The sequence below is a fragment of the Solea senegalensis genome, linkage group LG12 (assembly GCF_019176455.1).
Source record: "Solea senegalensis isolate Sse05_10M linkage group LG12, IFAPA_SoseM_1, whole genome shotgun sequence".
Classification (NCBI taxonomy): domain Eukaryota; kingdom Metazoa; phylum Chordata; class Actinopteri; order Pleuronectiformes; family Soleidae; genus Solea; species Solea senegalensis.
Genome location: NC_058032.1, coordinates 11093846 through 11114995, shown reverse-complemented (window position 1 = coordinate 11114995; position 21150 = coordinate 11093846). Strand labels below are relative to the sequence as shown.

Sequence of the window (21150 nt, the reverse complement as noted above, 5' to 3'; positions counted from 1 at the left end):
TCACACTGCAAAAATCTTTACCAAACTAGACCTAAGAAATGCCTATCAATGCCCTCTCTGTGTTAGAATCAGAGAGGGAGATGAGTGGAAAACTGCTTTCAATACACATTTGGGACATTTTGACTATTTGGTAATGCCTTTTGGGTTGACAAACGCACCTGCTGTTTTTCAGGCGCTTGTCAATGATGTCTTGAGAGACTTGCTGAACAGAGTGATGTTTGTGTATCTTGATGACATTTTAATTTTTTCACACACATATGAGGAACATGTAAGTCTTGAGAAGGTTGATGGAAAACAAACTGTTTGTCAAAGCTGAAAAATGTGAATTTCATGTCACTACAGTACCTTTTCTAGGTTACGTGGTGGAGAAGGGGCAGCTTAGACCAGACCCAGCCAAGGTAAAAGCAGTAGAGGATTGGCCTACCCCTGCTACATGCAAACATTTGCAAAGGTTCCTGGGTTTCCCCAATTATTACAGAAGGTTCATTAGGAACTATAGCCGCATTGCTGCTCCCCTCACTACGCTAACTTCTGTAAAGCAAACTTTTGAATGGTCACCTGCTGCTCAGAATGCTTTTGATAAACTGAAAACCATGTTTTCTAATGCACCTGTGTTGATTCACCCAGATCCTGATCTTCAGTTCGTGGTTGAGGTGGATGCCTCCGATTCAGGGGTGGGGGCCGTCCTCTCCCAGCGCCTGCCTGTGGACAAAAAACTACATCCATGTGCATTTTTCTCCCGCCGTCTCACCCCTGCCGAAAGAAACTACAATGTGGGGAACCGAGAGCTGCTGGCAGTGGTCCTAGCACTTCGGGAATGGCGGCGCTGGTTGGACGGAGCGGTTCACCCATTCATTGTGTGGACAGATCAGAAAAAACCTGTCTTACCTTCGCTCGGCTCGCAGGCTGAACTCCCGTCAGGCTCGGTGGGCACTCTTCCTGGGGAGGTTCAACTTCCTACTCACCTATCGTCCAGGCCCCAAGAACCAGAAGCCAGATGCCCTCTCGCGCCAGTTTGCCCCTGCTGAGGAAGAACCTGTCATGGAAACAATCCTCTCGCCATCCTGTGTGGTAGGAGCGGTAAGGTGGGAGGTGGAGCAGACAGTTCTGGAGGCCCTCCATGATCATCCAGCCCCGGACGAATGCCCCCCAGAGCGACTGTTCGTTCCACCATCCGCTAGGTCCCCAGTACTTCAGTGGGGACACTCATCTAAGTTGGCCTGTCACCCTGGTGTTCACCGGACCCTCTCCCTCATCCAACGCCGTTTCTGGTGGCCCTCAATGGCTGCAGACACCAGGGAATTCATCGCTGCCTGCTCTGCCTGCGCTCGCAATAAACCCTCTCACCGCCCCCCTGCTGGCCTACTGCAGCCTTTGCCCATTCCTCCTCGCCCCTGGTCACACATCGCTGTCAACTTTGTCACTGGACTCCCTCCTTCAGAAGGTAATGACACCATTTTCACCATTGTCGACCATTTTTCCAAGGCAGTGCATTTTGTCCCTCTCCCCAAACTCCCATCTGCTTTAGAAACTGCCAACCTGCTGGTCCAGCATGTTTTCCGTCTACATGGCATTCCCCTGGACATTGTGTCAGACCGAGGTCACCAGTTCACCTCCCGAGTATGGACAGCCTTCTGCCAAGCATTGGGGGCCTCAGTCAGCCTCTCGTCCGGATACCACCCACAGTCCAACGGCCAGGCAGAGCGGGCAAACCAAGGGTTGGAGTCCTCTCTGCGTTGTGTGGCGTCCCGCCTCCCGGCCTCCTGGTCCTCACACCTGCCCTAAGTGGAATACGCCCACAATTCCCTAGTCAGTTCTGCCACAGGGTTGTCCCCATTCATGGTTCACGGTTTCCAACCTCCCTTGTTCCCCTGCCAGGAGACAGAGGTCGCTGTTCCATCTGTGCAAGCCCAGTTCAGACGAGCCCGCAGAGTCTGGCGGGAAGCCCGAGCGGCTCTGGAGAGAACAGCCGCCAGGAACCGACAAATGGCGGACCGCCAATCGAACACCGGCCCCTGAATACAAGATGGGTCAACAGGTCTGGTTATCATCCCGGGACCTTCCCCTCCAGACAGAATCTCGGAAGATGGCTCCCAGATACATCGGTCCATACATCATTGACCGTATTATCAACCCCAGTGCCGTCCGTCTAAAGCTCCCCGCAGCACTTAAGGTACACCCTGTCTTTCATGTGTCACTTCTAAAACCAGTGGTTGAGAGTCCTCTGCACCCTCCAGCCGATCCCCCTCCACCCCCTGCCTCATCGATGGTCACCCGGCATACACGGTGAGATGCATTTTGGATGTCCGCAGGCGGGGCCGTGGGTATCAGTACCTTGTCGACTGGGAGGGGTACGGTCCCGAGGAGCGATCTTGGATTTCCAAGTCGCTGCTCTTAGACCCTCAGTTATTGTCCGATTTTTATGAAAGGTTCCCTGACAAGCCTGGTAGGACGCCAGGTGGCGTCCGCTTGGGGGAGGGTACTGTTAAGGTCTGGGGTGTGTTTGAATTATGCTTGGTGTACTTGTCTTCTCCTTTTTTCCTGTCTCTTGTGTTTACCTGCAGTGTTGGAGGGTGGTGGAGGAGGAGGAGCTAACCACTTCTCACAAGGGCAGCGAGGCACACCTGGTATCAATCCTCACCTGATTCACCTCCCCATAAAACTGGCTCTGACTTCACTCCTGTGCCAGATAATTCCGTCAAATCGGTAGAGCCCGTGAAATTCTCCTGTGGAACTGCTTGTGTGAATTTTGTCACAAACAAGTTGAGCATTAACCCTAACCTCGCCTTTTTTCTGTTTGTACTCCAGCTCTGCACCTCGCTGCCCTTCGTGTTTTGTTTTTCCTGTGGACCTGCCTCCTGCCACCAGCCGCCTGCAGCAGCGGACACCTTTTGTTCAATTGTGTACTGGATAAACCTTTTGTTAAATAAACTCGACCACCTACAGCCTCTTGCGTTTGGGTCCTCCTCTGTTCTCCAGGCCGCAACACAAGTGTTGCCATGGTAGCGTGAGTGTGCTGGCCTCGACACACCCCCTGGAAGAAGTGGGTGTGTGTTTACCTGTGTCTCACTTGCATATAAAGGGACCAGGCACAGGGTTTTGGCAGGGTTATTGAACTGCTATGGTGCTTCATCCTTATGGTATTTTGACCAAAGCATGTCAGACATGTTCATTAGGACACCAGGGAACTATTTTAACTTAGAGAAATAGGGTATAATATGGGACCTTTAAATGTTGTACGTTAGTGGCACATTAGTCATTGACTACCAACAGAGACACAAAGGAAAATTGGACACCAAATAAAATCTACACCTTCTTAAAGTGGACATATTATACCCTATTTCCCCCATTAAAATAGTTCCCTGGTGTCCTAATGAACATGTCAGTGACATGCTTTGGTCAAAATACCATAAGGATGAAGAATCATAGTAGTTCAATAACCCTGCTAAACCCGCCCCTTTCAGAACGCTCGGTTTTCGTGCATGGTCCCTTTATATGCAAATGAGACACAGGCAAACACACACCCACTTCTTCCAGGGGGTTTCTGATTTGTCCTCTTTACAGCGCTTTACAGCTCTATTCGTCTCCCCCTCCCTGTCCAACTGTAAATCAGTTAAAAACACTTAGGAACAGAAGATCAGCGGTGACACAGAGTGCAGCACCGCTGATCGCCACCGCGGATCGCCAGCGGCGCGCTGAATAAACTGTATGTTGCTGTATCAGACCGGAGACTGTGCTCCGGAGACCTCACCACCACTGACCACCTCCGGTGCTCCGGCGAGCTGGCGATCAGCGGTGGCGATCAGTGGTGCTGCTAAGTATCCATGTGTCGGAGTTCCTGGCACTATACAGCGACAGTTTAGGCAGCTCGCTGCTCGCCGCTCGCCGCTGGCTCTCTTCACAGAGAGTGCAGCACCGCTGATCGCCACCGCTGATCGTCAGCGGCGAGCTGCATAAACAGCTGCTTTATGTGATTGTATCAGACTGAGTCTGTGCTCCGGTCATGGAGGACGTACTGAACAAATATGTTTAATTAGGACGTGTCAGAATGGTCAGTTATGACCTCTATGTGACCTTTTCTTAATAATGTGTGTGTTTGTATGTCGCTGACTAAATACGGCGACCGCTGGCCGCAGTCTGATGTGAAGTGGTGCGAACACACGAACACACGTTAGCTGACTTTATCCGGCACATTAGCTTCATATATAAAATCCTCTGTAAAACACTGTGCTCCACTGTGCAGCCACCAACAGCACACTTGTCCCTCCACGTTGACATAATACCGCTCTTCCTCCCTCGCCTGCACTCTCGCAGGGACAAGGTTGAGTCCCAAATATAAGTATTGAAATGGTTAAAAAGTTGATTTTGCATAATATGTCCCCTTTAATTCAAATGAATCTATCCTTATTAACTGAATATGTGCCCCAAACATTTAAAATAGCAGTTATTAAACCCCTTCTCAAAAAAACAACCCTTGACCCAGATATTTTAGCTAATTACTGACCTATATCTAATCTTCCCTTTGTTTCTAAAATCTTAGAAAAGGCAGTTGCTAATCAATGATGTGAATATTTGCACATTAATGGCCTGTTTGAAGATTTTCAGTCAGGTTTTAGATTAAACCATAGCACAGAAACAGCACTAGTTAAAGTTAGTAATGATCTTCTCTTGGCTTCAGATAATGGTCTAGTTTCTTTACTTGTTCTGTTAGATCTTAGTGCTGTATCCGCAAATCTTTGCCAATTCCAGATGTAACTTTTATTCTTGGGAATGTGTGGAAAAATGATGGTGAAGTGTTGCCTCATGTTGCTGTTCCAGTCAAGCCTTTAGTCCATGAGTGCACACAACAACACCCTGATGTTTTTCCTGTTACGCTTGCTATGGCAGCGCGTTCTAGCTCCTCTGATGGGAAAGAGCGCTTGTCTTCTCCTGTTGATTTAAATTATTCTGATTCATTCTGTGATTTGTCTGATTCTTTTCTTGTTGCCCGAGATTATTTTAAGAAGACACCTACAGTGGGTACGGAAAGTATTCAGACCCCTTTAAATGTTTCCCTCTTTGTTAAATCAAAAACGTTCATTTTATTTCTCATTAATGTACACTCAGCACCACATCTTGACAGAAAGAAAACAGAAATGTAGAAATGTTTGAAAAACTGAAATATCACATGGTCATAAGTATTCAGACCCTTTGCTGTGACACTCATATTTAACTCACATGCTGTCCATTTCTTCTGATTGTCCTTGTGATGGTTCTGCTCCTTCATTGGAGTCCAGCTGTGTTTAATTACACTTGATTAGGAAAGGCACACACCTGTCTATATAAGACCTTACAGCTCACAGTGCATGTCAGAGCAAATGAGAATCATGAAGTCGAAGGAACTGCACAAGGAGCTCAGAGACAGAATTGTGGCAAGACACAGATCAGGCCAAGGTTACAAAAGAATTTCTGCAGCACTCAAGGTTCCTAAGAGCACAGTGGCCTCCATAATCCTTAAATGGAAGAAGTTTGGGACGACCAGAACTCTTCCTAGACCTGGCCGTCCAGCTAAACTGAGCAATCGTGGGAGAAGAGCCTTGGTGAGAGAGGTAAAGAAGAACCCAAAGATCACTGTGGATGAGCTCCAGAGATGCAGTAGGGAGATGGGAGAAAGTTCCACAAAGTCCACTATCACTGCAGACCTCCACCAGTCGGGGCTTTATGGCAGAGTGGCCCGACAGAAGCCTCTCCTCAGTGCAAGACATATGAAAGTCTGCATAGAGTTTGCCAAAAAACACATGAAGGACTCCCAGACTATGAGAAATAAGATTATCTGGTCTGATGAGACCAAGATTGAACTTTTTGGTGTTAATTCTAAGCGGTATGTGTGGAGAAAACCAGACACTGCTCATCACCTGCCCAATAAAATCCCAACAGTGAAACATGGTGGTGGCAGCATCATGCTATGGGGGTGTTTTTCAAGTACAGAGATATCCTGGAAGAAAACCTCTTCCAGAGTGCTCAGGACCTCAGACTGGGCCGAAGGTTCACCTTCCAACAAGACAATGACCCTAATCACACAGCTAAAATAACGAAGGAGTGGCTTCAGAACAACTCTGTGACCATTCTTGACCCAGCCAGAGCCCTGACCTAAACCCAATTGAGCATCTCTGGAGAGACCTGAAAATGTCTGTTCACCAACGTTCACCATCCAACCTGACAGAACTGGAGAGGATCTGCAAGGAAGAATGGCAGAGGATCCCAAGAAGACTCATGGCTGTACTCGCTCAAAAGGAGCTTCTACTCAATACTGAGCAAAGGGTCTGAATACTTATGACCATGTGATATTTCACTTTTTCTTTTTTAATACGTTTGCAAAAATGTCTACATTTCTGTTTTTGTTCTGTCAAGATGTGGTGCTGAGTGAACATTAATGAGAAATAACATGAACTTTTTTGATTTTAGAAAATGCTGCAATGAAAGAAAGAGTGAAACATTTAAAGGGGTCTGAATACTTTCTGTACCCACTGTAACTCTCCTACCAGTGCTCTCTGTGCTGGGTCTGAGATTGAGCAACGAGACTGAGAAAGTGAGTAACAAGACTGCGCCTTTCTCGTGAGAAGCTAACTGATGCTCAGAAAGTTGATGTGTCCCTGGCCTCATTGTTTCAGCTTGCCTCATCGGATGTTGATCTGGACAAGGAGCCGCAGTGCTTATTTTTCCGAGATGGCATCTTGATGTGGAAGTGGAGACCTTTTGATGTTCCAGACGAGTGTAACTCTTTTTGAGCGTGGTTGATGGTTTGGCCGTTCACTTGGGTATTTCTAAAACACTCAATCGCATTAGTCAGCCTTTTTTTGGCCAAGCCTTAAACAGGATGTGGTTCGCTTCTGTGAAACATGTCATCATGTTTGTCAGTTTCCGCCCGCTCCCCTATACCCAATTCCAGTCATAGGCCAGCGCTTTGATCATGTCATTGCTGATATTGTTGGTCCGCTTGTGCGCTCGGGGGGGTGTCAGTATCTATTAACAATGATGTGTGCTGCTACCGTTTCCCAGAGGCTGTGCCTCTGAGGACGATTTCAGCCAGGGTGGTGCTGAGGGAGCTACTCAAATTCTTTTCCTTGTTCAGTCTGCCTAAGATTGTCCAGACTGACCGTGGGTCGAACTTTGTATCTTGTGTGGTCACCCACGTGCTGAAACAGCTTTGTATACAGCACAACGTGTCCAGCGCATATCATCGTGAAAGCCAGGGTGCACTGGAGCGTTATCACCAAACACTGAAGAGCATGTTGCGTGCTTATTGCTTGGAATCTGCTAAAGCGTGGGTAGATGCTGTTCCCTGGTTACTGTTTGCTTGTCGAGAGGTGACACAGGAGTCACTTGGGTTTAGTCCCGCTGATCTTGTTTTTGCACACGCTCCACAAGGTCCTTTAGCCATCCTGAAGGATCAGTTTTTAAGTGACTCTCCTGCAAGGGACATCCTAAATTATGTTTCAGACTTCCGCTCTCGTCTGCACCGGGCTCATGACCTGGCTCGAGAGAATCTCGAGCGAGCCCAAGGTAAAATGAAGGCGTGGTACGACCGTAAAGCTGTTGTCCGCCACTTTGAAGTGTTTGACCAAATACTTGTGCTTCTTCCCATTCCTGGATCTGCTTTGCAAGCTCGATATTCTGGTCCATACGAGGTAAAGCACAAAGTTTCTGATCGCGATTATGTAATTTTGCCACTCCCGACCGGCGCCAGCAGAGGTGTCTGTGTCATCTCTCTCTCTCCGTCTCTCTGGCATGTCTCCACACCAACTGAAGCGCCTGCCATTTTCCTGCTTTTGTTATGTGTTCACGTTGATGATTGTTTCAAATTCCCTGTTTAATATTATTTTCTAAATAAATACCCCTAGACACGTGCTCCTTTTGACTCTGGTCATGGTTGTGTTGCAGTTAGGGTACCTGGTTGTAACAGTCGTCCAAAATGTGACAAAAAACTCATAGTTTAGTATGTTGTAGTTTAGTATGTTGTCCAAAATGAGGACAAAAAGTCACAGTTTAGGAATGTCTTCCAAAATGAGACAAAAAAAGTCAGTTTAGTATATCGTCCAAAATTTATATCGTAAAAGTCATAGTTTAGTATGTCGTCCAAAATGAGACAAAAAGTCACAGTTTAGTATGTCGTCCAAAATGAGACAAAAAAGTCATAGTTTAGTATGTCGTCCAAAATGAGACAAAAAAGTCATACTTTAGTATGTCGTCCAAAATGAGACAAAAAAGTCACAGCTAAACTGTGACTTTTTTATGTCGTCCAAATGAGACAAAAAAGTCGTACTTTAGTATGTTGGGTCTAAAATGAGACAAAAAGTCACAGTTTAGTATGTCGTCCTTAAATGAGACAAAGTCACAGTTTAGTATATCGTCCAAATGAGACAAAAGTCAACAGTTTAGTATGTCGCCCAAAAATGAGACAAAAAGTCACAGTTTAGTATGTCAGGCCCAAAAATGAGACAAAAGTCACAGTTTAGTATGTCAGTCCAAAATGAGACAAAAAGTCATACTTTAGTATGTCGGCCCAAAAATGAGACAAAAGTCACAGTTTAGTATGTCATCCAAAATGAGACAAAAAGTCACTTAGTATGTCGTCCAAAATGAGACAAAAAAGTCACAGTTTAGTATGTCGTCCAAAATGAGACAAAAAAGTCACAGTTTAGTATGTCGTCCAAAATGAGACAAAAAAGTCATACTTTAGTATGTCTGAGCTGAGGTAAGAAACAGTGGATTATGGGTGAAGAGACAATCCTGTCACTTTCTGGTCTGATCTCGCTCGAGAAGGTAATCAGTTTCTTTTGGAACGATGGTGAAAACTGAGAGACAGTGATAATATCTTGATGTCATCTAAGGTAATCTCATTGCTGCTGGCTGAGCCTTTAAAAATGACGTGTCCTGAAAAGTTCATATTTTATATCAACTTCATATAAATCTGGGAATTAGCAGGTGGATGATTGAAAATGGCTGAAAATGAAGAAGCTTTACCTTTAATGCTTTCATAAACCAATGCCAGGTAATAGTTGATAGGCGCAAAGTCAGTGGAGAACTTGTGCAGGTGGCCGAGGTGTTTATGGTGAACAGTAAGGGGGACAGCACAGGTCCCTGTGGTGCTCCTACGTCACTATAGCTAACAGCTTCTCTCTAACCATTGACAGCTCCTCAGTTTCCCCCTCCCCTCAGGTAAAGAGTCTGGGTGTCATCCTCGACAGCACACTCTCCTTTCACTCACACATCAACATCACTACCTGCACTGCTTATTTTCATCTCCGTAACATCAACAGACTCCGCCCCTCCCTCACCCCCCACTCCACCGCCGTCCTTGTTCACAGCCTTGTCACCCTCCCCTTGATTATTGCAATTCTCTTCTCTTCGGCCTCCCTCAAAAGTCTCTCCATAAACTCCAACTGGTCCAAAACTCAGCCGTATCATCACAAAGACCCCTCAAACCACCACATCACCCCGTCCTCCAGCACCCCCCACTGGCTCCCTGTAAAACACTGCATCAACTATCCACAACCTTGCCCCTCCCTACCTGTCTGATCTCCTGCACGTCATCACTCCCACTCGTTCCCTCAGATCCTCCTCCTCCATCCACCTCTCTGTGCCCCCTGCCCACCTCAGCACTATGGGGGGCAGAGCCTTCAGCCACTCTGCTCCTCAGCTCTGGAACACACTACCACCTGACCTCTGTAACTGTGACTCTCTACACCTCTTCAAATCAAGACTCAAAACTCACCTGTTCTGGACCGCCTACTCCCTCTAAACTCCCTGCTTTTACCGTCACTTCCCTATTTCATTTGTGTTGATTTTATGTGTTTTTTGGTTTTATCTAATTGCGTGATTTTAACTCATTTTGTTTGTAAAGTGTCCTTGAGTGACCTGAAAGGCACTTTTAAATAAAATGTATTATTATTACAGCTCATTAGGGCGGCGTATGTTCATCGTACAGCTGGCAACAAATAATAAAACAGCACCAACACAATGTTTCCCTGTGTTCTCTGTATGATTCTGATCTACTTTGTGGCGTGTGGCTTGAGGGTGGAAAATCCACACACACAGACAGACAGACAGACAGACAGACAGACAGACACACAGACAGACAGACAGACAGACACACACACACAGGGTGAGAACATGCAAACTCCATGCAGAAAGTTGTGACCAGGGATCGAACCCAGGTGACCCCGGCTTTCACCTGTCAGCTGGGATTGGCACCAGCAAAAGGGTGAGTGAGCGAGTGAGTGAGTGAATTGACTATTGTCATCTTATCATGGATTGAAGCATCTCTTTTAGATTTTCTCGGTGAGCAGGGAAGAATGTGTGCGTTTAATGATGCAACAGCAAATCATTTCATACTTTTATTATATACATACATATATATCACAAGAAAACACAGTAAATATTCACTTTACTGTCACACACTATAAAACATTGAAGGTCATTGTTGTGTTTTTGTTACAGTGACATGAAACGTATGTTACGCTGTAACAGAACTGTTCCTCACAACTTCCTGTCCAGAACCTCTGCAACAGAACTCCTCCTCCTGTTTGGTTCAGATCTAACATTAACATCTGTGATCCAATCACAGGTGGACAGACTTTTATAAACATGTTACATGTGATGAAAATGTGATTGGGAGTCAAAGTCTCACTAATACCCAGAAATAATAGAAGAAGCCACTGACGAGGAGGATGTTCACCTCCACAACTTCTATCTTCTCTTGGTTCCTCCGAAACCTGGTGACCAATCAGAGACGTTGAGATGTCAGAGCACAGTTATCACACGCTCACATGTCATTCTGAATCAGTTCATCCTTTAGTCATGGTCCAGTAAATTCGTCTGAGCTGATCAACATGAATCAGTGTTTGTTTGCCTCATAAATGTCTCTATGTTCTGGTTTCTCACCTGGGGTTATTGTTCCTGACCTTTTAACCCCAGGTTAAAGTGGCAGAAATCCTGACACATTGGACTTATAAGAAGAAGAAGGTGAAGGACAACCAACATCTGAAAACTCCATCAAACCTGATTTCACACAATATTCCCCTCGTCACAATCACGTGTTTGAGACGCAGATGTGACCCCGACTCTCTGAAGGTCGTGTCCTGTAAACGTGGCTTTAGCCAACGTGCTAACATACCTGAAGCAGTCCGTGTCCCAGAGGAGGAGGAGGAGGAGGAGGAGGAGTGTGTAGGTCGAGTATTTGTGTAGTAGTTGTAATTGTTCCCATGGTTCCTGTAAAACACACACAAACACAAACACACATAAATGTAAGTGATAAGTGTGTGAGTGAAATGAAAGAAGACATATCCTCATCCCTTCACTGACCTCTGACGACCAAACAGATATCCCAGCAGCCCTCCTGTCCCCATGCCAGTCCAGAACCCTCCACCTGTGCCAGTGTTAGCTCGGCCTCCTGGGAACTGTTGTCCATGAGTGTAGTCACTATGGAAACCGTAGCCTGGGTTTGCCCCAGCATGTCCTGAACAGAAAGAGGAAAAGTTTGTCAAGTGGAGAAGGTCTAGGACTTACTGTTGCCGACTAAATCCTGTGTACCTGTGAAGTCAGGCTTGAATCCTGGGGGTGGAGGTCCTGCGGTGGAGCCATGGTTATTGCCTCCGGGGTAACCAGTCTGTCCTCCATCCTGCCCCCACTGGGCCATGTTTCCACTGAGGAACAGCTTATAGACACAATAGGCTACGAGCAGAAGCACGCCGACCACCAGCAGGCCTCCTAAATCCCCACTGTGAGACGGGTGCGAGCTGTGATGACTGTGCTGCTGCTGCTGCTGCTGCTGCTGCTGCTGCTGGTGATTGTTTCCTGAGAAACCGCTGAAGAAGCTGGAGGCAAAGCCCCCGAGATCTGAGACAGGCAGACAGAGAAAGATACTTTCTAAATATGTCCCCGATGTTTGATGAAAAAGATGAAGCCTCATTAATCTGACATCCCACCTCCAAATCCCTTGAATCCTCCTTGGGAGCCCCATCCGTTTCCCTGTGTCCTCCTCCGTCCGTCTTCAGTCAGTTCCAGGGAGTACTCCAGTCCACAGGAGCCCTTCAGGATGTAGGCATCATTGGGGTGGTTGTAACCCTCACAGCTCACCTCGATGCGACCAAAACGGTACGAGTTGCCCATATCAGTCTTGCACTCCCACTGTCAAAGGAAATATGTAACCGTTTTACACTTTTTCCTCCAGTACATACAGTGCCTATCATAAGTATTCCCCCCCCTTGGATGATTTACCCTTTTATTGCTTTTTTCACACAAAAATGTATAGGAAAAAACTCTTTAATGTCAAAGTGAAAACAGATTTCTACAAAGTAATGTTAATGAAACAAAATTATATAAAGAAATATAATTGTTTGCATAATTGTTCACCCCCTTTTTAATTTAATGGTCTAATTCAATAGAGGTCCATCCAATTGGTGCCAATAGTCTCACAATTAGTGAAATGGGGATCACCTGAGCAGAGCCGGATTAAATAAATGGACTATACTAGGCAGACTGTATTTTTTGGGCCCCCCTCCATCGATGTTATTTCTGAATTGAAATCTGAAACTTACCAAAGTTACTGATAAAAGTGAATTCACATTTTACAAAGCGTAGTCTTTGGTTACGAGTTGGTTCTTTGTATGACAAAATTAGTCATGTGTCGTATATTAAACAGTCTATCAGACTATTTTTTGATTTTTATTACCGTATTTATACGTTACTACAAGGCTCTATTAAATGCTATTAAATTATCCTTATCTTAGCCATTGCGAGTGTCATTGTTAAGGCAGTAGTACCAGTAAATCACCAATAGGTGTCAGCATTGCTACGTAAACAGAGCAAATAAGATACATGTTGTAAGCTATTGCATTTTGCATAAAATCTTAATTAAATGTGTTAAAGGGCATAAAGGGACATATTATACCCTATTTCCCCCATTAAAATAGTTCCCTGGTGTCCTAATGAACATGTCAGTGACATGCTTTGGTCAAAATACCATAAGGATGAAGAATCATAGTAGTTCAATAACCCTGCTAAACCCGCCCCTTTCAGAACGCTCGGTTTTCGTGCATGGTCCCTTTACATGCAAATGAGACACAGGCAAACACACACCCACTTCTTCCAGGGGGTTTCTGATTTGTCCTCTTTACAGCGCTTTACAGCTCTATTCGTCTCCCCCTCCCTCCACTAGCTCTCTGACAATATCAACATGTCAGCGAGAGTGCCGTCACAGGAAGAGACGTCCTACATAAGGATCGAGCCGAACACTGTTCAACTGTAAATCAGTTAAAAACACACAACTGCTGATCGCCACCGCTGATTGCCAGCGGCGCGCTGAATATACTGTATGTTGCTGTATCAGACCGGAGACTGTGCTCCGGAGACCTCACCACCGCTGACCAGCTCCGGTGCTCCGGCGAGCTGGCGATCAGCGGTGCTGCACTCTCTGTGTCACCGCTGATAACCAGTGGCAGTTTGTGCCGGACAAAGTCAGCAAACGTGTGTTCGTGTGTTCGCACCACTTCGCATCAGACTGCGACCAGCGGTCGCCGGATTTAGTCAGGGGACGTATTTCACCGACGTACAAGCACACAAATTGTTAAGAAAAGATCACATAGAGCTCATAACTGACCATTCTGACACGTCCTAATTAAACATATTTGTTCAGTACGTCCTCCATGACCGGAGCACAGACTCAGTCTGATACAATCACATAAAGCAGCTGTTTATGCAGCTCGCCGCTGACGATCAGCGGTGCTGCACTCTCTGTTTCACCGAGCACAGTCTCCGGTCTGATACAGCAACATACAGTTTATTCAGCGTGCCGCTGGCGATCAGCGGTAGCGATCAGCTGATCGCCAGCGGCAGTTTAAGCTATCGGTGAAACAGAGAGTGTAGCACCGCTGCACAGAGAGTCAGCGGCGAGCTGCATAAACAGCTGCTTTATGTGATTGTATCAGACTGAGTCTGTGCTCCGGTCATGGAGGACGTACTGAACAAATATGTTTAATTAGGACGTGTCAGAATGGTCAGTTATGAGCTCTATGTGATCTTTTCTTAACAATTTGTGTGTTTGTACGTCGGTGAAATACGTCCCCTGACTAAATACGGCGACCGCTGGTCGCAGTCTGATGTGAAGTGGTGCGAACACACGAACACACGTTTGCTGACTTTATCCGGCACATTAGCTTCATATATAAAATCCTCTGTAAAACACTGTGCTCCACTGTGCAGCCACCAACAGCACACTTGTCCCTCCGCGTTGACATAATACCGCTCTTCCTCCCTCGCCTGCACTCTCGCAGGGACAAGGTGGAGCTAAGGTGGAGCTTGCGAAGTAAACGTACTGGTGGGGCGGTAACATTCGCGGTGAAATGCGCATGCTGACGTCATAAGCGCAGGGAATTCAACATCGAGCGTTTTATCGCCTATACTTACACTAAGCGGAACCACGAAAACATGACTGAGTATTGTTTTTCCACACTTTGGCGACTGGTAGGGCCCCCAGAGTCCCAAATATCAGTACTAAAATGGTTAAAAAGTTGATTTTGCATAATATGTCCCCTTTAATTAAATTGAATAGTTTATAAGATTTGCAGTAAGAGAAACTGCTGTCGTGGTAAAGAGGTTTATTTTCATGGACAAGCATCACCTCTCTTCCATTTTCTGGTATTCAACTCTCAGCAGCTCAGCTCCTGGTCTGGACTGTTCAGCAGTTTTCTCCACTGGTCTGGATGTTTCTCTGGATGGTGAACTGTGCAGTGTTGATTTTGGAAGCCAATTTAGTCTTAGTTTTAGTCTTTTGGACTAACACACTTATTAGTTTTAGTCACGTTTCAGTCATTTCTATATGTGATAGTTTTAGTCCAATTTTAGTCGACGAAAACTCAAAAAAGTTTTAGTCAGTTTTAGGTTTAAAAAAAAAAAAAGAAGTATAGTCTTTTAACAAATCCATTTAGGTCAATAAGTATTGGAGATTACTGTTGGGCAGAATCCTTTAATCTCCATATTTCAACTTTTCAACAGTTTTTTCCATGAATTGATGCCGACTTCATCATACAACAGTGTCACACATAAAATTGACATGAAATTTCCTCCGCCGGTGGTGCGCTGTGACCGACTCCAGATCGGCTTGGAAGGGCTCGGGGCGAAGGTGGTTTACAGCGAACCCCCACCCGGACCTCGCCGCAGACATGTGCACTCGCTGCGGCTTCTGCGTGACTGTTGATCGGAGCAGACTGTCCTCAGAACGCCCTGACAGCGTCGCGTCATCAGGACCAAGTCATTTTTAGGTTTTGATTGTCCCTCTGTCTGGGCCCCCTGCCAATCGGGCCCTAGGCACGTGCCTAGTTTGCCTTTGCGTTAATCCAGCTCTGCACCTGAGTGGTGTGGGTGTGTCTCAAGTGATTGAGGTATAAAACACATGTGTCTGAAGTACAGTTGTCACGATACCAAAATGAGTAACCACGATACTATACCAGACAAAGTATTGCGGTTCCGGGTAGTATCGCGATACTGCGGCCTTTTTTGATAATTATTATTTTTATGAACTGCAATGTAATTTGTACAAGTTATAAATACTTATTAATTAATTTGTAATGTTGTTTGGTGCATGAAGGGAGTATTGAGATGAAAGGATCAGCCAGTAAAAATCTGGACAGTTGTAAAACTGTTGTCGGCACTGTATCTGTGGAGTACGGACGTAAGTATCGACTGAGTACTGGTGAAGCAGTCGTGAATCACTAAAACGGAGGAGCCGGAGCAAGGAGCTAACGGAGCCGTTGAAGGATTAAAGGAAGTGCCACAGCCGTGAGGAAGGCTGTGAAGATTGTAGAAGGAATACAGATCTCTTCTGGGCGAAGAGCTAAACCGTTAAGCCACTAACAGTGCTACGGAAGAGCCTCACAGACTGTGACATTGTGACGTCGACAGCTAGGGGCGTGGACATTCGTGTGCCATGGACGAGTTGTTTGCAGAGAAAGAACTGAATCCTTTGAACAAGTCATTGGTAACGAACCACACCTTTTGAAAAAGCCAAATCCTTTGAACATTTCCAATTTCGGAGTGAGTCAGGAGTTCAAAGAAGTAAAATGGCAGACGACAAGCCAGATCTGAAAAACGCGTATTAACCGCCTTAATGTCTACACTGGCAATCTAAGTAAAGATGAATTGTCGGAAGAGTTATGGTGCTTTCGTCAATGCCTGCAATGAATATATCGAGGAACTGGGACAGGTAGACCCAACGGACGACAACTGTAAACTGAGCAACGCCTCGGCAAAGAGGGACGCCATTGTAAAAAGGCACCAAGAGACTATGGAAATACTGTGGTTCAAGGATGCTAAGCCGGATATAGACGCCCTTGTGACAAAGTTCAATTCGGCTTTCGATCAGGTTGAGGCACTCGGGGGAGAAAATATACTGCTGTGGAGTCAGAAAGAGGCCAAAAGAAGACAACTGGATCGAAAACTGAATCAAAAGACTCAGAGAGGCCGTATATGCTTGGAAAGGCTATTGGCCATACGGAAAAGAGAAATGGACACTCCTTAAAGATAAAAAGGAGGTACTGATGGATGAGTGGGCATGCCACAGGGATAACGAACGGGGAAATGGGCAAATCCGACCAGTAAACCGTGCTAATACCATCCCACCTGTTCACACCCACTCGGCTATTGTTTCTCCGCCTGTTGACAGGCAGAGTACTGGATGTGTTACCAGCCCTCCTCCACAACCTAACCGCAGACCTAATGTCAATTTTGCTTGACCTCCAACCCTCACTAGTATACCAGCACTTCACACTACTCCCGTCCACTTCAGCACTGGGACGAAGGAGCACTGTGCCCACCAGCAACTTCGGTACAGTCATAGGAGGAGACAGCACAATTATTTGTCTTTACATAATTTTGTTTCATTTACATTACTTTATAGAAATCTGTTTTCACTTTGACATTAAGAGTACAAGTTTCTTCCAATACATTTTTGTGTGGACAAAAAACATATTTTATTGACCATGATTGATTTACGAAAGCAATGAAAGGGTAAAACTAGCGATGTGACGTTCCGTATCGAGGCTTCGAAGCGTGTGCCGAGTAGGGGAGGGGGCGTTTCCACGATGCGCGTATCGAGGCTTGCTTCATTTAGGGGAGGAGCCAAAAATGATGACGTCCGAAGCCTTGCTGCCCGGCTGTACCATGTGATTGCTTCGTGAAGTGGTTCAGATTTTGCCGCTAAGTTTTACAGCTATGTAGACCCCTCAGGCTCCATTCAAAATGTGGGTTTTTGAAGGAGAGTTGCAGTCAGTTGAGAGTTTGGAGACTATGGATACTAGAGTTTTGATAGCGTTTATATAGTTTGGAGAGTTTAGGGAGGGAGGGAGGGAGGGAGAGAGAGAGAGAGTGAGGAAAGTAGGATAGGTGATATAGGATGGAGCCAGTGAGGCTCATCATTGTCCAAGTTCCACAAGCACTTTAACTGTCCTCTGCCTGATTAAGGCCATGCCATTTTCAGAAAAACATTGCACAACCTGCCATATTATGATATTACCATTTTGGGAAGATTTAAACACACAGAATACATTCAAAAAATGTATTAAACATACATGAACAGAAATTATTTGGTCATAATTTTTTTGTAATTCATAGTCATTTCTAACAGACACAAAAATTCAATGCATCACACATTATGTGGTTCAGATACAGCTGCCTGTGATTATACACTTGGCCAGTAGGTGGTTTCGTGTGCACATGAAGCTTCACCAATTGGCTCAAGTGGTTCAATGCCTCATGAGGCCTCATCTCACCATCACTAGGTAAAACATCCAAAAGGGGCGAAGACTTATGATAGGCACTGTATCTCCCATCCCTCTATCAAAGCCATCAAAGTGCCCACGGTACCCTTTATCTAACTAACATCAAAGGTCCACAAAGCCACATTCCTTTCCTTGCAAGAATATTTAATCAAAGGCATTAACTACTTTAACTGTTCACAAATTGCGCTGTAACAAGTAATCCTGCATTAATAATTTAAACGAACCTTAAACTAAATTAACTCAATACTCCTACAGTAGTATTTTGGTGGAATCAACCTTTAAAACTTGGAGAGAGGGACTGACTCACAAGCTCCTCCCCCTCCTCCTTATAGAAATAAGAAAATAGATTAAAGTGCAATGAATTACAAAAAAAATATGAATATAATCAAAAATAAAAATATGTGCAATATGTCAAAAATAGAAAATGGAAGACAATTGGGATGCACACATGTGTCACTATCAGCAGAGAGTTTAACAGATTGTTTTATAACCAGTGGAACCTCCTGCAGCTTGAATCAACAGACGTAAATATTACTCTCCACATGCTTCATTGCAGTGTCCTCACCTGTACATCCACTCCATCCCAACCTTTGTTCTGACACTGCACCACCTCTGGGACAAAGGTGTGGCAGCCCGCTGTGCCACCAACGCACTGGAGCTGAGGAATCGGTTGGGAGCGTCTCCCCCGGGTGAAGCGACCCTTGTACAGAGTCAACACCTGGACGTCCCGCAGCAGCACACTCTCTGCAGGAGGGAGAGGAGAAAAAAGGTTTGCTGCTCTCTCAATAAATTCTTTAGTCCACATAATTTTAAAAAAATGTTCATCAGTGTTCCCCAAACCACGAAACAATCATGTTCAGTTTTACATGCATTTACATACATACACAATACTTTTAACTATTATGTAACACAAGGGCGTAGAATTGGGCAGGGACCCTAGGGACAAGTCCCTACCAATATTCAGCTGGTTGGAGCGGACGAAAGGCAGTGCATGTGATCTGCAACTGTCGACTTGTTCGACATTTGTTCTTCCTGGGTCGCGTCAGCTAGACGGATTTTAATATCAGTGGTGTCATTTACATTTGTGTTTGTGTCTGTGTGTGTGTGTGTGTGTGTGTGTGTGTGTGTGTTGTATAGAATTTGAAGGATGTCAAAGAAAAGAAAAGTGGATATAAGAGACTTCTTAAGGAGTCAAAGTGTAAGTTACTTCAGGCTCAACAATACAGATATTGAATAAAAGAGAATACTTAATGCCAAAGAGATACACTTTTTAAAAACTATTTTTAATTCTTATTTTTATGTATTTGTGTAGAAGTGAGCAACGGTTTGAAAACACAAATGAAGAAACTTTGTGGTGGAAATACAATAAAACCTCCTCACATTCTAGATGATCATGTGATTGTATAATTATAAAATATAATTAATCAATATTACATAATATTAATATTGAGTAAAAGCCTTTTTGCTCAGGCGATAACTGAACCATCAAGCTCTATGATCATTGTATCCCTAATGTATGTGTTCATATGTCATGCATCCTTATTCCTAAGGAAACTGATCCACCTGGAGAGAGCAGCAGGGAGAGTTGTTGATGGACAGTAGGCTATGTTAATTGACAGTATGATGCACAGTTGCACTACAGCCCTGCACTAAAGAGTAAAGATGAGAGGTTTAAAAAGTTGCCTCCTTGTCTTTCATTAGTTGCTTTAACCTATAACATCTGCATGACGTGAAATTATGATTGCTAATGTAAAAAAACGTCAACTTTCAGGAGTTCTGCCTTGGAGCACTTTTGTGTCCCCACCGATCTCAAAATCAAACCTCCTCCCTTGATGTAACATCACTGATTTCTACCTTAAATTCTACAAAGCATAGTGCGCATGTGTGACTGCTGAAGAGGGATTTACCACAACCTGGCAACCGAGAAGTTGTACTCGCAGGTGGCCCGTCACTGGGCCATTAAAAATAACAAGTGTATACGCCGTAAACACAGCATTAACTAATCAGCTCATTGGATCTAGTGAGGCCTTAATAACGCGATAAATGTCAGCAATGAAGAATAATGAAGAAAAAAGCCTCGATACGCCATGAGCTCGAGGGTTTTTAAACAGGAAGTGCCAGCTCAAAATAACACCACAAACTGACGTTAACAGTAAAACTGAATTGAAACCAAAGAAGAAAACGTACCGTCATCCCAGCTGTGGACATGTCCCAGCAACACAAGCGGCAACAGCGCCACAACAAACCGCTTCATCTCCGTCTTCATCTTCTTCTTCCTTCCGTGACTTCAGCGCGACGATAACAGCGAGCTAACCGAGCTAACCGAGCTAACCGGACCTTCTGCTGCGTTATCTGTTTTCCTTCACGTCAACCAATGAGCGACGAGCACGACGGTCGGTACAGCCAATCACATCCCACAGAGCGGCTTCGACGCAAGAACGTGAAATCCAATGACGGGGCAGCTGCGACGGGAACCGGAAGTGCTTTTCTCGAACTTTCCAACGCAATGGAAGTTTTGCTCCTTTTATTAGGGTTCGAGCAACAAGGTTGAAAGAACCCTATTAAAACCGTTAGGATTCTTCTTCTTCCTCTTCACCAAAGTGAATTGCGTTTTTGAGGCCCTGAACATGCCCCAAAACTCACAAATTTTTGCAACCGCATCAGGTCGGGACGGTCAAAAAACCTTGAAAGCCTAAGCTCTAAAACGAACAGGAAAGTCGCCATCTTGGATTGAATGTTAATTTTTTGGCGATTTTGGTGATTTTGCACCAATGGTATGTGAACGAACTTGTCCTAGAGCTTTCATGGGATCACCTTCAAACTTGGTGAGGTCACTGTGGACAAGTTGAGGATCGAAACTGATCAAAGGTTTTTTAAAATGTCACATGGCGTAGGAGAAAGGAGGCGGCAAAGGGTGAAAATGTAAATTTTTCGCCACAGGCAACGAAACTCTTGTAACTTTGCGATAGAAGGTCCCATCCCAACCAAATTTGCTAGGGTTGATGATGGACCATGGCTGAAGACGTCTATGCAAAAACTGTACGTTTTGAAAACAGCGCCTCCTGGTGGTAACAGAAAATACAAAAAATTCATGATTTCGGTAATAACTTTTACAGAGTTCATCGTATCAAACTCAAAATTGGTGAAAACACTCAAAACACATGGTAGATGATGCGTGCTGAATATGATAACAAATCGTTCAACAGAGTTGCCATGGCAACGGTGCAAAGTAGGATATTTGCGACAAAAAGAAACTGCTACAACTTTGCAAATCCTAGTCCCATCTGAACCAAACTTGCTAGGATTGATGATAGTCTGGCCCTGAAGGTGTCTATGT

The 21150-nt window shown here is 45.0% G+C and overlaps 1 protein-coding gene across 1 annotated transcript; it reads right to left on the bottom strand.

Annotated features, from left to right (window-relative positions):
* Positions 1–10365: 10365 nt before the first annotated feature.
* Positions 10366–20171, bottom strand: LOC122778077 (store-operated calcium entry-associated regulatory factor-like). The gene is made up of 7 exons (XM_044039645.1): positions 20001–20171; positions 18379–18557; positions 11967–12168; positions 11572–11877; positions 11344–11497; positions 11156–11250; positions 10366–10754 (listed from the first exon to the last, which is right to left on the bottom strand). The coding sequence occupies exons 1-7, from the start codon at positions 20077–20079 to the stop codon at positions 10729–10731; spliced, it is 1041 nt and encodes a 346-aa protein (XP_043895580.1). The 5' UTR covers positions 20080–20171; the 3' UTR covers positions 10366–10728.
* Between the last annotated feature and the right edge of the window lie 979 nt (positions 20172–21150).

Coding starts and splice junctions, on each gene's coding strand:
- LOC122778077 (XM_044039645.1), bottom strand. CDS start 20,079: ATGAAGACGGAGATGAAGCGGTTTGTTGTGGCGCTGTTGCCGCTTGTG. Junction 12,169..18,378: donor GGGATGGAGTGGATGTACAG/GTGAGGACACTG, acceptor TTCCTTTGACAG/TGGGAGTGCAAGACTGATAT. Junction 11,878..11,966: donor AGGATTCAAGGGATTTGGAG/GTGGGATGTCAG, acceptor TGCCTGTCTCAG/ATCTCGGGGGCTTTGCCTCC.